Source organism: Phaseolus vulgaris, chromosome 10 (genome assembly GCF_000499845.2).
Source record: "Phaseolus vulgaris cultivar G19833 chromosome 10, P. vulgaris v2.0, whole genome shotgun sequence".
NCBI classification, from domain to species: domain Eukaryota; kingdom Viridiplantae; phylum Streptophyta; class Magnoliopsida; order Fabales; family Fabaceae; genus Phaseolus; species Phaseolus vulgaris.
The window spans coordinates 18,237,205-18,253,052 of record NC_023750.2 but is presented as its reverse complement, the minus strand read 5'-3'; the positions used below and the strand labels follow the sequence as shown (position 1 = coordinate 18,253,052).

Here is a 15,848-nt window from a genome sequence, read left to right as displayed (position 1 = left end):
TGCTCTGGCGATCTCCAATGACTAGGTCGCCTGAATCTACATCTGGCGACTTCATCTTTAACCTGGCGATCGCCGATTCTGGTAACTGGAAATCGGAACACGCCAATATAACAACTAGCGACTACCTTCCCTTCTGCCAACCTGGCGCCTTGTCAACACGCCTATACTGTAGCAGGATACCACGTCATCACACCCGACCACCAGGGCGGTACAGAAACATTGCACGGATCTTTATGCAAAAGTTCTGCAGTCACTTTTTATTATTATCAAAACATAAAATCATAAGTCACTTTTTATTATTATCAAAACATAAAATCATAAAACATAAGCACAACAACATATGATGTTTTTTTATTATAAAATCATCTAATGATTCATTAAACAAAGAGAAATTGGTTAATGATAGTAAGACTCGGAAAGAAAGTCTTAATAAAGACTAGGTCTGCAATGTGAATTCGTTAGCATCGAAATATGTTGTTTGTAAATGGGTTTGAAAAACTAAAAGTACCGTTTTTGAACACAGCATATCCATATATGAGAAATCACTATAGAAAATCCTATAGAAAATCTTGATATCTTGAGTTTAATATGTATATACAAAAGGAGGTAGAAGATACATTCAAACAAGGGTTCTAATATGAAAAATCAAAACGAAGGATTCTGCAAGGGAGAAGAATTCATGTTCCTAAACCTCAAATCACATTTAAAAAAAAATAACACTCCCTTAAAGGAAATGACAAAAGAAAATCAACGGTATAAGTGAAATTTGTAGGTCACCTCTACCTTTTATTCATAACTTTGTGTTTAAGGATAAAATATACATTACTAGGCATAAGTAAATTTTGTACTTGTGAATATCTTAGATTTTAACACCTTCTAGTTTCTAAGAATTGTGTTATTTCAATACATGTCCATTGTATTATGAGATGCATCAATTACTAGTGCATTTGTAAGCAAATCTAAGAAAACTTAAGAAATCAAATAAATTAAGTTTCCAAATCAGTTTTGAACATTTTTCCTTTCCTTTCATGGGTCTAAACCTATCCCAAAGCAAATCCAGAGATTAAGAAAAAGGTTGACTAAAATATGTAGAGAACAATACACAAATGTGTTACATTCTAAGTCTCGTTGGACTTAATTCCAAGGATGCACATAAGGAACTGAAGTTTCTCCTTGATTTCTAAGGGGTGGATGGAGTTCTCATGGAGAGATGTTGGGGGCTCAACTCCAGTGAAAATGTAGAGAGCCTTTAATTCATCTGCACATGATGCTTCCTTTCTACCTTCATATCCTACTATCTTCCTTATGACATTAATTTGTTTCCACAGGTTCTCATCTTCCAAAACTACCTGCAAAAGCTAGAAAGAGTCCTTGCATTAAACTTTTAGTTTATCTATATATCCAAACTCACATGGTAATATATAGACAAACATATTTCAGGGACAATTTCATGTGATTGCACTTCTCCTAAACACCGTAATCCTATGCATTTTACTTGTTAAGTGCTCTGAATACACTTAGACATGTATTGTTAGGCAGGTAAATAAGGACAGTAGATGAAGGGTGTATCATAGAAGAAAATTTAAAAAAAAAGGGATAAAAGGGTTTGTAAGTTGTTAGGGGATCTTTAAATAAAGACCACCCAGGAGTGGGTGGGGTTAGCTGATTTGTTGTGCAAAGTTGACAGGATAAAACCTGTCCGAAAGGAACTATATTCTTTTGTGAGTTCTGAACAGTGGTGGAATAAAACAAAGTTTTTTTTCTCTTAGCAGTGTTCTTTGAAGGAATCATTGTTTTTCTTTGGGAACCTAAGAATTTGGTCTGATCTGACGGATACAAAAGACAAAGAGGAAGGAAAAAAAGATGGAACAAAGGATGGAAGGAAGGGTCAGTCCTTGGTTTAGCTTTTGGAGGAAGAATTCCAAGAACCCTTCTTCGGAAGAATTTTCAATGGCGCTGAATAGGAGGTTCGGAGGGAAGGAAAGGAGTTCTATTTTTAGCAAAGATCTAACAAAATGGAAAAGTGAATGAATACATTCAAGAATTTGAATTGTTAGTATCACAAGCACCACAGGAGATGAATAGCTGCTGGGATATTTCTTTGCTGGGTTACAGTCCAAGATTCACAACCAAATTAAACCCCATGATTCCAGAGCCATGGAAATTACGCTGGATGTGGAGGAATCCTTTAGAGAAGAAAACGGGGCAGGAATGGGTATAGGAATAACACTCCCTATGAACGTTATCGAGGAGGTATGTCCGCACAAAAGTGTATACGGAGTGGGCAGGTCTCGTCTAGCATGGCTAGCAATGCAAGAAAGGAGTCTTCAACTCAGGAAGAGAAGTTCGGTTAAGAGGAGTTGCAGGAGAAGGCTCAAGAAATAAGGGGTCCAGGACCCTTCCCTATCCGAATATGTGCGAGAAGGGGGGAGGGAAGATGTTTCGACTGTGAAGAGGTGTATGTTCTAGGGCATCGTTGTCCTTAAAAAATTTGCAGGTAATCATTTGTGCAGAAGATGAAGGAGTCCTTGTAGAGGTGAAACAAGGTATATTGGAACAGATTGAGGAGAATTTGGAGGATGAAGAAGAGGAGAGAGCGAGTGTCAAAAGATGGATTTATCTATTTTTTCTGTTTTATCTATTTTTTCTGTTGGGGTCTAACATAACCCAACACCATGAAGTTACAAGGGGAAGTGAAGGGAAGAATAGCGTTGGTCTTGGTTCAAGATGGGGAAAGTCACAATTTCATATATGTCGAGTTGGTTAGCCAATTGGAATTACCAGTTGAGCCCACACCATCGTATAACGTGAGTTTAGGTGATGATTGTTTCTGCCGGTTGACTCGAAACGCCTTCGCGCGTCTACGTCACACTCACGTCCAGAGTCTTTGCGTTCGCCTATGTTTTTCCTGATGAACACCTGAAACACAAAGACAATGGACGCCCTAGCGGCCGTTTGCACTCCGACGCTCAAATCAGTACTAGGGTTAGGAAACACCAAAAACTATATATTCTTGCTCTTGTGTGTGTGTAACAGCGCAAGAGGATTCTCCCCTGGCCAAACTTGTTAACTTACTATTTTTAGACCGAAAACTAGGGTTTCCTATTTACCTGAAATGGGCCTTTCTAATGGGAGGGGCCAACACTGTTGTTATCTTACACTTAGGATAACCTAGTGCGTGGGGTCCCAAATTGGAGTGCAACCTCTGGCAAGATGACCACCTGGATGCCTCCTCGTGCACTTGATCTTTGGAGTCACCCGTCTCTGAGAGTGCCCTAGCTGTTCACGTGCCATGCATGCAGCTCGCCCTTGATCGTGGCCCTGGCTGGCCATATCCTTCCAACGACTTTTATATTTTGTGTCACGCCTGAACGCGTCGTCCACTCTACATGTATGGGCACTCGTGATCTAGGCTTCTCCCTTACTGATAACTGGTGTGTGATCTGGGATCCACTTCTCGTGGTCCATTTCTACTTTTTGGATTTCTGATGTCCTACCTCTCCACACTGTTTAGTGGCAAGTCGGTACGTCCTGATGAACGATGTTTGACCACTCTCGACTTCTTGGAGCACTTGCTCTGTGAGGTACTAGCCTGCGCTGCTCGTGGAACCCGCTTACATGGCACCAACATCACCAGTGGATTAGTCAATGCCCGTGGACTGGTCGGTACACAAGCCCCCCAGTCTCGAGCCGTAACTCGTTTAGCGAAGAGGCTAAGTCCTTGCCCTGGGTGATTTACGTGGCTATGTGCGACAGGACGTAAATACGACACCAAAGTGACGTCTTTCCAGGCCTGTCTTATCTGTGCACACGTGTTTTGATCAACGACTAGGGTTAATCGTCACTTACGCTTCTTCGTTTGCTTAATCTTTGTATCGATCACTTTCTGTTTCTGGGTCTCCTTTTGATTCAAGAAACCATAAACTCTGGGAGATGCTGTTTCTGGTTACTGTAACGTTGCGTTTGTGCTTTCTTTCCGCACATTCGCGTGGTTTATCTCCATATCTCTTGAACTTGGTGTGTAGGCATAGGTTTGACGGAAGAAAAACGGGTCAAGTAGACTGATATTCTCACTCGTCTTCACGGGGTTTCCAGGGACGTGGACACTTCTCTTCAACACGCCCGCGTCCTTGCAACCGTTGCGTCTTCACCCGTTCTTCCAATCCTGGGGTTTCTATCCCTCTCACCGCCGTCCAACCGTCCCCCACTTCACTCCCTTGTAGGGGTAAAGCTGTGGTAATTAAGTCAGACGAGGATTCTGTTGAGGAACCAATCTACAAGAAACTCAAACCTACTCCGGTGATGGTTTCACACTCTTCATCCTCCGGTCGCTCTGCCTCGCCCCGTGGTCGCTCGACCGACGTTTCTCTGCTCCCTGATCCTGGCGGGACTGGTGTCTCTACTCCTTCCGCACCTGAACTGCCCTTTGTCTTTCAACATGCCATCAAGGGCCTTCAGCAAGAGGTGACTGTGGACCTGGATGAAGCTGCTGCCAGGGAGAAACTGGGTTTCGACTTTAGGCCACTTCTCGCTCAATTCAACGTCCTATTGTCTAGGGCCGAATCTGGGGATTCCTCGACAACTCGCTCGTTTGCCACCCGCGAGGCGACTCTGGGAGAAGAGTTGGTCCACTAAGAGGTTACTACGCTGGAGGTGAGAGTTTTGTCCCTGCAGGTTCAGGTCTTTGAGCAGGAAGAGGCCGAGGAGGAGTCTAAAGCCAAGATTACGGGGCTTGAACGAAGGTCCGCCAACCTTGTGGTGCAACTGGATCGGGCAAAGGCCGAGTTTCGTCAGCAAGCCAAAAGGTTTGAGGAAGCTGAGACTGACCTGACTGGAGACGTTCTGGATGCTTATGACGAGGGATTTAGGGATGCTCTCGTTCAAGTTGCTTGTGTGCATCCAAAAGTGCACACTACACCCTTTTCTGCGTCGAACTTAGTTGATAATGGGAAGATTGTTTCCAGGGTCCTTCCTTGACTTGTATTGACGCACAAACTTTTTTATCTGCTTGCTACCTTTACTGTCTGAACTCATATCTGCTTCATTTCTATATGTTAAACTGCATTTTGATTCTCATAACTGTTTCTGTAATGGTGCCTGGCGCCACGACATTTCCTTGGGAGTTCTGTCACATGTTCCCCTTATCGTGAGGGGAGGTTTTCACTGTGAGTTGGGTTGTCCCTCCTTTGCGCTTTCGCAAGGGAGACGAACTCTCTCGACTGACCTCGGCTTCGCTCAAAGGCGCGGAGGATTTAACTAGCGAATTATTTCGTTTTTCCTTGGCACTTTCACTCACAAGGGGAGGTGTTCTCTTACGAACCTACCTCTCTACTCGCAAGACTTCTAGCGCAAGAGAAATTAATTTGTAACTGACCTCAGCTTCGCTCGAGGGCGAGGGGGATTTAACTGATAACTGACCTCAACTTCAGTCGAGGGCGAGGAGGATTTAACTATTAACTGACCTCAGCTTCACTCGAGGGCGAGGAGGATTTAACTGATATTTGGCCTCAGCTTCACTCGAGGGCGAGGAGGATTTAACTATTAACTGACCTCAGCTTCGCTCGAGAGCGAGGAGGATTTAACTGATAACTATTACGTTTAACCTTAGTGCTCTCACTCGAGAAGGGAGGTGTTCTCTGCGAACATACATCTCCGCCTACGAGACTTCTAACGCGAGGCAAACAAATGCTTAACTGACCTCAGCTTCGCTCGAGGGCGAGGAGGATTTAACTGATAACTATTACTTTGAACCTTAGCGCTCTCACTCGAGAGGGGAGGTGTTCTCTGCGAACCTACCTCTCTGCCTACGAGACTTCTAACGCGAGGCAAACAAATGCTTACCTGACCTTGGCTTCGCTCGAGGGCGAGGAGGATTTATCTGGTGAACTATTTCGTTCAACCTTGACGTTTTCACTCGAGAGGGGAGGTGTTCTCACATATCTACCTCTCCTCCGCTCACAAGACTTCTAACGCAAGAAAAACAAGTTCTTAACTAAATTGTACATTACTTGGAAAACTACTTCAATTATCTAGGGACCTCATTTAAAAAATCCTTGTAAGAGAAAAAGAGTGTCCTCTAATATCACGTACAATATTCCTGTTTAACTGAAATAAACTTGTAGTCGGCTACGTTCCGTGTGTGAGGAACCAAGCCCCGCTTCAACGCCTAAACATGCGCGCTTTATTCCGAAAGATCTTTGTTTTCCTGAGGGAATTGGTCCACACGGGGGAGAGCGGGTGCGATGGTACTCTGCTTCCCCTGGGTGTAAGACCTTGAAACTGACCTTGTCTTTGTTCGGGACCCGAACCGATTGCCTAATCGATCCTCACTGGTGGTCCCGGTCCTGGACTCTACGGTCTTCTCAATCGGGATTTTGTACTGTTTGGCCGGGGGTGTTGCTCAGGTTGGAGACTCTCTCTCTCTCCAATCTCTCTTTCCCCGAATCAGGTTTGGTTCCGCGGGCGATTTCTGCTACAGGCCCGCCGTGGCGGCTGACCTCGGGTAAGGGGGCTCTCTCAGTATACGGTGGTCCACTGGCGATCATGGACACCCCTCGCCTTGTTTTCAGGCTATTCTCATAGCATCGCTTGGCCTCCTTCTGATATGATTTGATGGTAATCACCTTCCCCGTCAGGTCCGGTAACTTCATCTTCATGTGCCTTGTCGACGCCACCTTCCCTAACCTGTTTAGCGTTGGTCTACCCAACAACATATTATAAGCAGAGGAGGCGTTGACGACAAGGTACCTGATGCTCTCCGTACGTGACGCGGTGCCATCCGTGAAGGTGGTCCTTAACTCCAAGTATCCTCGCACCTCTACCTGGCCTCCTGCGAAACCGTAGAGACAACCGCCATAGGGCCTTAGCATGTCGGGGGATAGTTGCAGCTTGTTGAAAGTCATGCAGAACATTACGTCTACCGAGCTTCCCTGATCTACTAGCACACGGTGCACCTTCCTTCCCGCGGTTACTGCTGAAATCACCATTGGATCGTTGTCATGGGGGACAACGTCCTCTTGGTCGGCCTTGGTAAAGACCAGGTCTACGTCGAAGGCTTCGTCGGTTCTTTGTGCTTCTACCGATATCACCATTCGTGTATCTCCTTCGCTGAGAAGCGGTACAGCCTACTCATCTAGCTAATGTTCCAGCATTAAACAATTGCGTATAGGGTGTCGTACACTTGTTAGAACTCACACCATGCGTTCTTGTTGGACCCGAGATTCTTGTCTGCCTTGGGAGGCACCTTCAATCTCTCCTCTATGTTTGAGATAGCAATGAGATCTTTCAACTCTACTATGAAATCGTGCCTTGGCGGCGCGTTATCTCTCCCACGCCCCCTCGTATTAGGCCTTTGATAGGGTTGCTGCTTCACGGGGGCCTTCATCTCTATTGTCGTCTCGTGGACCCTTAGGGTTTAAGGACGACCTGCCACACGTGGCCGCGTGGGGACCACGCATGTGCGCTTTTCGCTAAGTTCTTCCTCTGCCGTAATGTGGGCCACCGCGCGCTGCTTTATCTCAATGAAGGTCTTGAGGTGGTTCCGGATGAGTGACTCGCTGAAGGGTCCCAGCATGATGCCCTTCCTAAACGCGTGCACCCTCATCTTTTCTTCTGTGAGGTTCAACCTCACCACTTGCGCTCCAAAACGGTGGAGGAACTCTTTTAGAGACTCTCTTTGATACTATTTTACATCAAAGAGGTCGTAAAAGACTGACAGGGGGGCTCGATTTGCACAGTATTGTATCCTGAACAACTTTTTGAGTTGCAAAAACGACGTTACGTGACCATCAGGGAGGCTCATGAACCACTCCATCGCTGTTCCCGCCAGAGTGCTCATGAACAGCTTGCATCACGCCGCATCGGAGCCCCCAACCAGCATCATTTGTGTATGGAAGGCCGCAAGGTGGGCCTCCGGGTCTTCTATCCCGGTGAAGGTCACCTTGGGCCCCACGAGCGTGACTGGTATCACTGTATCCATAATCTCTATCGAGAAGGGGGCGTCACAAGCTCCTGGTCTACACCCTCACGTTCTACCGTGTGGGTTTGCAGATTTCTACGCAGCTCCTTGTTCATGGCTTGCGACGCTACCAAATCAGCTTGGATGCGTTCTTGATTTGCTCTTGACACGGCCACTTCCTCCGGAAGGGCTCACATCATTACATAACCTATTGCAGGGAGAGGCCCTCACCCCCGTTTGGTGCAGCAGGTCCTTGCCTCGTACTTCTCATCTCTTGGACCTTCCTGGTTCTTGCTGATGGAACAGTGTTTTGTATCGTGTCTCACGGTGGGCGCCAAATGTTCCTGCCGGTTGACTCGAAACGCCTTCGCGCGTCTACGTCACGCTCACGTCCAGAGTCTTTGTGTTCGTCTGTGCCTTTTCTGATGAACACCTGAAACACAAAGACAATGGACGCCCTAGCGGCCGATTGCACTCCAACATTCAAGTTAGTACTAGGGCTAGGAAACACCAAAAACTGTATACTCTTGCTCTTGTGTGTGTAACGGCGCAAGAGGATTCTCCCCTGGCCAAGCTTGTTAACTTACTATTTATAGACTAAAAACTAGAGTTTTCTGTTTACCTGAAATAGGCCTTTCTGATGGACGGGTCCAGCACTATTGTTATCTTACACTTAGGATAACCTAGTGCGTGGGGTCCCTAACTGGAGTGTAACCTCTAACAGGATAACCACCTGGATGCCTCCTCATGCACCTGATCTCTGGGGTCATCCGCCTCTGAGAGTGCCCTAGCTGTTCACGTGTCATGCATGCAGCTCGCCCCTGATCGTGGCCCTGGCTGGCCATATCCTTCAAACGACTTTTATATTTTGTGCCACGCCTGAACGTGTCGTCCACTCTACATGCATGGGCACTCGTGATCTAGGCTTCTCCCTTACTGATAACTGGTGTGTGATCTGGAATCCACTTCTCGTGACCCATCTCTACTTTTTGGGTTTCCGATGTCCGACCTCTCCACACTGTTTAGTGGCAAGTCGGTACATCCTAATGACCGATGTCTGACCACTTTCGGCTTCTTGGCGCACGTGCTTTGCGAGGTACTGGCTCGCTCGCGTTGCTCGTGGGACCCGCTTATGTGGCATCAACATCACCAGTGATTTAGTCAACACCCAAGGACTGATCGGTACAATGGCCATAAGAAAATGATGAGTGGGTGTTGTCAAGTTGTAAAGGTGAAGCTGGGAAAGTATATGCTTAAGGAGACATTTTTCCTATTTTTCCTTTTTGAGCTAGGAGGGATGGATTTGATATTTGGGAGTAGCATGGTTGGAAACTTTGACAATGAATTTCTGCATTAACGATCAACATGTGCAAATTAAAGGAGACCCTGCGTTATCAACATGTGCAAATTAGAGAAATCTCTCATATGGGGAATAAAGTGCATGACATGTGCAAATTAGAGAAATCTCTCATATGGAGAATAAAGTGCATGACCAGCCCAATACATATCGAATCGGGAGTGACAAGGAGATTGTTAGGCTAACTTTAAAGCAGACAACAAAATTAAATGATGTTTTGAAGCAATATAAGGGACTTTTGAAGAAACCAAACATCTGTCACCCAATTGAGAGATTGATCATAAGATTCCAATTAAAGCAACTGGAATAGACCCCATTAAAGTGAGACCGTATCAATACCCACATTTGCTAAAGACTGAGAAGGAGAAACAGGTTGAAGAAATGTTGAAGGAAGGGATAATCAAACCCAACAACAGCCGTTATTCAAGCCCTGTAATCCTAGTCAAAAAGAAGGATGACAGTTGGAGATTTTGTGTGGACTATAAAACCTTGAATAAAGAAACCATTCCAGGTAAATTTTCGATTTCGATAATAGAGGAATTGTTAAACGAATTGTTTGAGGCACATTACTTTTCCAAGGTGGATTTGCGGGCTGGCTATCACCAGATTCGTATGCATGAATCTAACATACATAAATCTGTTTTTCATACATGGCCATTATGAATCGCTAATTATGTTGTTTGGGTTAACTAGTGCACCGATTACTTTTCAATGCACCATGAATAACATTCTTCATTTGTATTTAAGGAAGTTTGTGTTGGTTTTTTTATGCACCGGTTACTTTTCAGTGCACCATGAATAACATTCTTCATTTGTATTTAAGGAAGTTTGAGTTGGTTTTTTTCGATGATATTTTGATATACAGCAGCACATGGGAGAAGCATATGACATACTTGAAATAGTTTTAAAGACTCTCAAACAACAATTTTACGCAAATCACAAAAAATGCAAGTTTGTTAAACGAGTGTTTTAAAGACTCTCAAAGCAAAAAATGCGGCGAGAAGTCCAATATCTAGGGCATGTAATTTCAGGAGAGAGAGTTTAGATGGATCCTTAGAAGATTTAAGTTATCATGCAATGGCCAACTCCCAAATCATTGAAGGCCTTGGGAGGATTTTTAGGCCTCACAAGTTACAATAGAAGATTCATCTATAACTATAGAAGAATGGCGAGACCCTTAACATAATTGTTGAAAAAGGAGAATTCTGCTTGGATAGAAGAAAGTTCGAATGCCATGCAACAGTTAAAGAATGCAGTCACTAATGCCTGATGTTAATGATGTCAAATTTCAGTCAACTGTTTTGCATTGAATGTGATGCTTTAGGAACTGGTTTGGGACCGGTGGTGTTGTCCCAGGAAAAAAAAAACCTATTGCTTTTTTCAGTAAGGTTTTGGTAGAGACTTCTCTAACAAAGTCTATATATGAGAAGGAATTAATGGCCTTGGTGTTAACAATTTAGCATCGGAGACCTTACGTGCTCGGATGGAAATTTACGGTATGCTTATATCAGAAGAGTTTAAGATATTTACTAGAGCAAAAAATCACCACCCAGAACCAATATGATAGTGTACAAATTAAGAGCATCTAATAAGGTGACAGATGTGTTATCGTGAAGACTGGATGAGAAAGAAGATGAGGTGTGGAGATCAATGTTTTATACAAACCTTCCTAGTGGGACAATGAGAAAGAAGATGGGGTGTGGAGATCAATGTTTTATACAAACCTTCATAGTGGGACATTGAGTTGGTAGAGGTAGAAAATAAGCAAGATCCTACTTTAAAGAAAATCAGGAAGAAATTAAGGAGTAGTCCAAAGTTACATGAATTATACCTTGGAAAATGAAAGACTCCATTACAAAGGCAAGATGATCTTATTGTCATCTTCGAGTTGGATTCCCAAACTACTCCAAGAATATCATACTACGCCTATGGGAGGTCATTCAGGAATTTTCCACACCCACATTGGATGGACATGAATGAGACCATCACTGAATATGTCCACACATGTGTTGTGTGGCAACAGAACAACAAAACAAGTATCAAGTGTGCTCACAAGGATTGCTTTGCTCTAACCGTTGTCGATTCCAAAAGCAATTTTGGAAGAGATAATAGATTTCATTGTTAGACTTCCTAAATCTTGTGGAATGGATGCAATTTTAGATTTCATTGTTAGACTTCCTAAATCTTGTGGAAAGGATGCAATTTTAGTGATAGTGGATCGTCTTAGTAAGTATGGTCATTTCATTCCTCTTAAACATTCATATTATGCTAGATCAGTCGCAAAGGTGTTTGGGAAAGAGGTGGTGAGATTGCATGGCATTCCAACTTCCATTGTCAATGATAGAGACTCAATGTTTCTAAGGAACTGGATACGTACCTGCTAAATACGTTGCTTTAGCGTGAAGCAACCTAAAATGTGGGTAGTATTCCTTCCTTGGACGGAATATTGATATAACACCAGTTTTCATGGGTAGCAAGGTGTACACCTTTTGAAGTTGTGTATGGACGACGGTGGCACAAGACTTAATGAATAAAGATAAGGCCCTTACTCAACTCAGATTTCATTTAAGAAGAGCATAGGATCAAAGTAGGAGATATGATATAGTTGAAAATTTGTTCGCATCGAAAACTATCTATGCATCGAAAACTATCTATGCATAGTCAATTGCATCCTAAATTGGATGCCAGATACTGTGGGCCTTTTTCAGCTCGAATAACCTGAAGAGTTTCAGGAAAAGTTTCAGGACATGGTGTGAATTTCTATCCAACACGTTCCACAAATCTTAATCAAATGGAATGAAGGCCTTGGGGACAAGGTTGTTTTGGCATAAGAGAGTAATGTGAGTAATGTTAGGCAGGAAAATAAGGATAGTACATGGAGGGTGTATATCATTGAAGGAAATTAAAAAATAAGGGATAAAAAGGGTTTAGTAAGTTGTTAAGGGTCTTTAAATAAAGGAAATTTAAAAATAAGGGATAAAAAGGGTTTAGGAAGTTGTTAGGGGTCTTTAAATAAAGACTAACCTGGTGTGGGTGGGATTTAGCTGATTTGTTGTGTAAAGTTGACAGGATCAAACCTTTGTGAAAGGAACTATATTCCTTTGTAATTCTTTTGCAAGTTCTGAACAATGCTAGAATAAAACAGAGTTTTTCTTTCTCTTAGTTGTGTTCATTGTTTTTCTTTGGGAACCTAACATGTATCTACTAATTAGCTATGCACTTGGACATGTCTCTACTATTGCTGAATTAGCTATCTCTTTTGGTTGATGTATCTACCCTACACTCTTAATATAAATTATGCATTTGGTGAGTTATTTCCACATAGAATGCTATAAACTTCTAACAAGTTTAAGTCCATAAAAATGATTTAGAATGAACCCTAAACAATATTATAACAATTATCACAAGACTGTCTTAAAATACAGTTAAATTAGGCGTTGACCTCTTCAGAAGGACAAATAATGTTTTCTTCAGAGGAACATTCAGAAGGCCAAGACTCTTGTTCTACAGACGAAACAAGAACCTCCATAGAATCTGTACGCCCATCAATATTTGAAGATTCTGCAAGCACATAAATTAGTTCAGATATCAGGGCTCAAAACAAAAATTAGCCCTCAAGCCACTGTAAATGGCAAACATATTCTATGGTCCAACCTTCATGCAAATCAATTGTGTATGCGTTCTCATCAGGGTCTATCCGTTTTCCATCAAACATATCAAGTGCACTTTCATTAGCAATTTCTCTAGCTTTTGCATCTTCCAAGTACATCCTTTCATTTAATTCATGCATCTCAGATTCTTGATTTTCAATGTCAGAAATGTTATAATCTAACTTCCCTCGAGGTATGTCAATTTTTTCACTCACAACCTCAGATGAGTCCTCAGAAGAGTTCTCATCCATTGGAATGTTATAAACCAGCGCTTCTATTGGTAAATCTTCAATTGATTCAGCTGAAATAAGCAGTTCAGAAGGTTCAGCCAATGACTTCTTTGAATCATTTGTAGTATCAAATTCTTTTCCTTCTAAGATGCTATCCATACTTTCATCACTTAGATCTTCTTCCTTTATCAAGTCTTCTTCAGTTCCCCCAATGGTACTAGGTGCATCTACCAATGCCTCTTCCATATCTTCAACAGAACCAATTTTTTGACCACTTTCATTTGCCCCTCCACATATTCCTTCAACATGTTCTCCTCTCTCCTTAGCCATATCAGTTCTACCCTCATCTCTAATTTTTTCTAACAGCCCCTTTGTTTCTCTTTGTAGCTCTGCTTCCTCTATGTCACCCTCCATGGCCTGACCCTGGGATTCCTGTAAAACCACATCTGTAACCTCAAAGGGAGTCTTAAACTCTTCATAGTCCCCACTAAATGGTTGCACTTGCACTCCATTATTTTCTCCTGGTGAGTGTTCTTCAGTTCCATCACTGGCATCTTCTTGTCGTGGACCACACTCACTCCCCAATGTCATACCCTCCTCATTCTTCATACATTGACAACCATCCATTTCAATGTCTCTCTTCGTTTCATCTACGAGGGCTTGTTCCTCTCTATATATCTGCATATCATCACTACCCTGCTGAAAACACATCTCTTTACGCAATGGGGGATCCTGAAGAGTAGGCCTAGGGAGCCACTTACTCATTAAATTATGAGTGCATACATAGGTAGCCAAGTAAACAGCATAAGGCATAGAAACAGCAATGACAATAGCAGAAGCAACCACAAGAGGTGCAACAACCACAGGGGCAACCGAAGCTATGAAACCAGCCACTAAGATCTTCTTTCCCACACAGGCTCCCCTATTTAGCACCCACCTTACCATGCAACCATTTGCAACATTATTTTTAGACGAGTATTTTCTAGTATCCCACTCTTCATCTTCCATTTCTTCAATTTCCATCCTATAATATATACACCAACTAATGTTATTGAAAGTTGAAACAAAACATGTAATATGTCAAGAGATTAAAGACGTTTTCTCTTTGCATGTGAATAGAATGAAAATGGTATTATAAGAGAAGAATGCAGGAAGAGAGGGAAGAGTTGTACCTGACCAAAATGTAAAATAAACAAGCTTGAAATCTCCTAACCTCTAAAAGCTAAAAGGCTACTGTGTGTTTCATCTTCATTCTGTCTGCATGTGCTGGTTGATGACGCGTGCTATAAAGAGAGGGATCAGTTGACAAATGCAGGCTAAGGAGAGTGCCACCTCGGTTTCTTTTGCATGCAGCATTCCAAACATCAGATTCATGTAATTATTTATCCAAGTAAATAATACAATAGAGTAAATTAGTAAGATGGAACCGTTTTCCACATGCTTCTCGATTTAATTAATTCCTGTATTAGATAGTTTGTGAGTTCACCATTCGCCCACCGCCTCAGGATCCACCGTCCCATTTTAATAGTTTATTTTTATTTTTCACTTATTTTGTTTCATTTTTTTTTAAAGTTGTTTTAACTAAAATATATTGGTGGCTTTTAGTTGCCAATTACTTTCTCATCATATCACTGTACCCAATTTAAGTGTTAAACCACGAAAACCCAAATGGAATATATATAAAGTACATTTTGGATCCTCTTTTATAAATATGTTTTTAGATTTTCTTTTTCATAATAAATTATTATTTTGAAATAGGATTTTCATTTTTGAATTATATTCCAAAATCTTATTTCTAGAATACAATATTTTCTTTTAAATCTTATTTTTTAGAATGTATTATTTTCAGTTTCAAATTTTCATTTTCAAAATGAAAAGTATTTTTGAAAATTTAAAACGTGTAGAGTGCATGTTAAAATAGGTTAGGTGTTGGAAGAATTTGCCTTTTAGTTCATAATCGCTTTTGGTTAGAGTATTTAGAATATCCTTTGTAGGTATTTTATAAATCTTAAGTATTTTATTATCATTTTAAATATTAATTAATATTATTTAATTTTTTAAATTTTGAATTTTTTCAACTATTTTAGCTATCACAATTAACTTTATATCCTCAGAGACGTATGTTGAAGAAACAACTCAGTCTATTAGAAGTGGTGAGGAGAATGGACGGTTCTTGTCGGAGGATGACCGACGGCTAGAAAGGAGGCCCGGGGAAGTAGTAGGGGAGCAGGTGGGGCAAAAGTCAACTTCCCCTCTTGTAGGGTTCGACCTAGGAGTTAGAAGCCAGGGGAAAGGTAGTACTTACGCTTGGAAAGATGGTAGAGAGGATCTCCTAGTTCAGGAAGGAAGATATGTTGTCAACTCCACTGATCATTGCTGTGCACATACCTTGTATAGTAAGGATTGTCTATCCGAGGTAGCTAAAGTTGTGATAGAGGTTGAGTGCTCTAGTAATCTTTCTTTGTCCATTTGTTCAGTGGGCCAAAAATCTCCTGTTGAGGCCCATTCAAGAGAGGGAGGTCCTGATGCTCTAGCCCATGTGGAGGGAGAATGCGAAGGGCAACTTAGTAATTTGGCGAAGGAAATGCTTGGTTCGAAGAATATGGGTAATTTGGAGGTGGAGAGGAAAGAACCTGTACAATTAGAAGGAAGGA

General features: G+C 42.2%; 1 protein-coding gene across 1 annotated transcript; it reads right to left on the bottom strand.

The window, feature by feature from the left end:
* Positions 1–735: 735 nt before the first annotated feature.
* LOC137818885 (uncharacterized) lies at positions 736–14,524 on the bottom strand. Its single transcript, XM_068622525.1, has 4 exons — positions 14,367–14,524; positions 12,969–14,218; positions 12,757–12,875; positions 736–1,349 (listed from the first exon to the last, which is right to left on the bottom strand). Exons 2-4 carry the CDS (start codon positions 14,215–14,217, stop codon positions 1,119–1,121), a joined length of 1,599 nt encoding a protein of 532 aa, XP_068478626.1. The 5' UTR covers position 14,218; positions 14,367–14,524; the 3' UTR covers positions 736–1,118.
* Between the last annotated feature and the right edge of the window lie 1,324 nt (positions 14,525–15,848).

Bases quoted from the DNA above. Each gene is read 5' to 3' on its own strand.
- LOC137818885 (XM_068622525.1), bottom strand. From the start codon at position 14,217: ATGGAAATTGAAGAAATGGAAGATGAAGAGTGGGATACTAGAAAATAC. The intron at 12,876-12,968 runs GTTGGACCATAG...ATGTGCTTGCAG, and splicing joins CACAATTGATTTGCATGAAG to AATCTTCAAATATTGATGGG. The intron at 1,350-12,756 runs GTCAACGCCTAA...TAGCTTTTGCAG, and splicing joins TTATTTGTCCTTCTGAAGAG to GTAGTTTTGGAAGATGAGAA.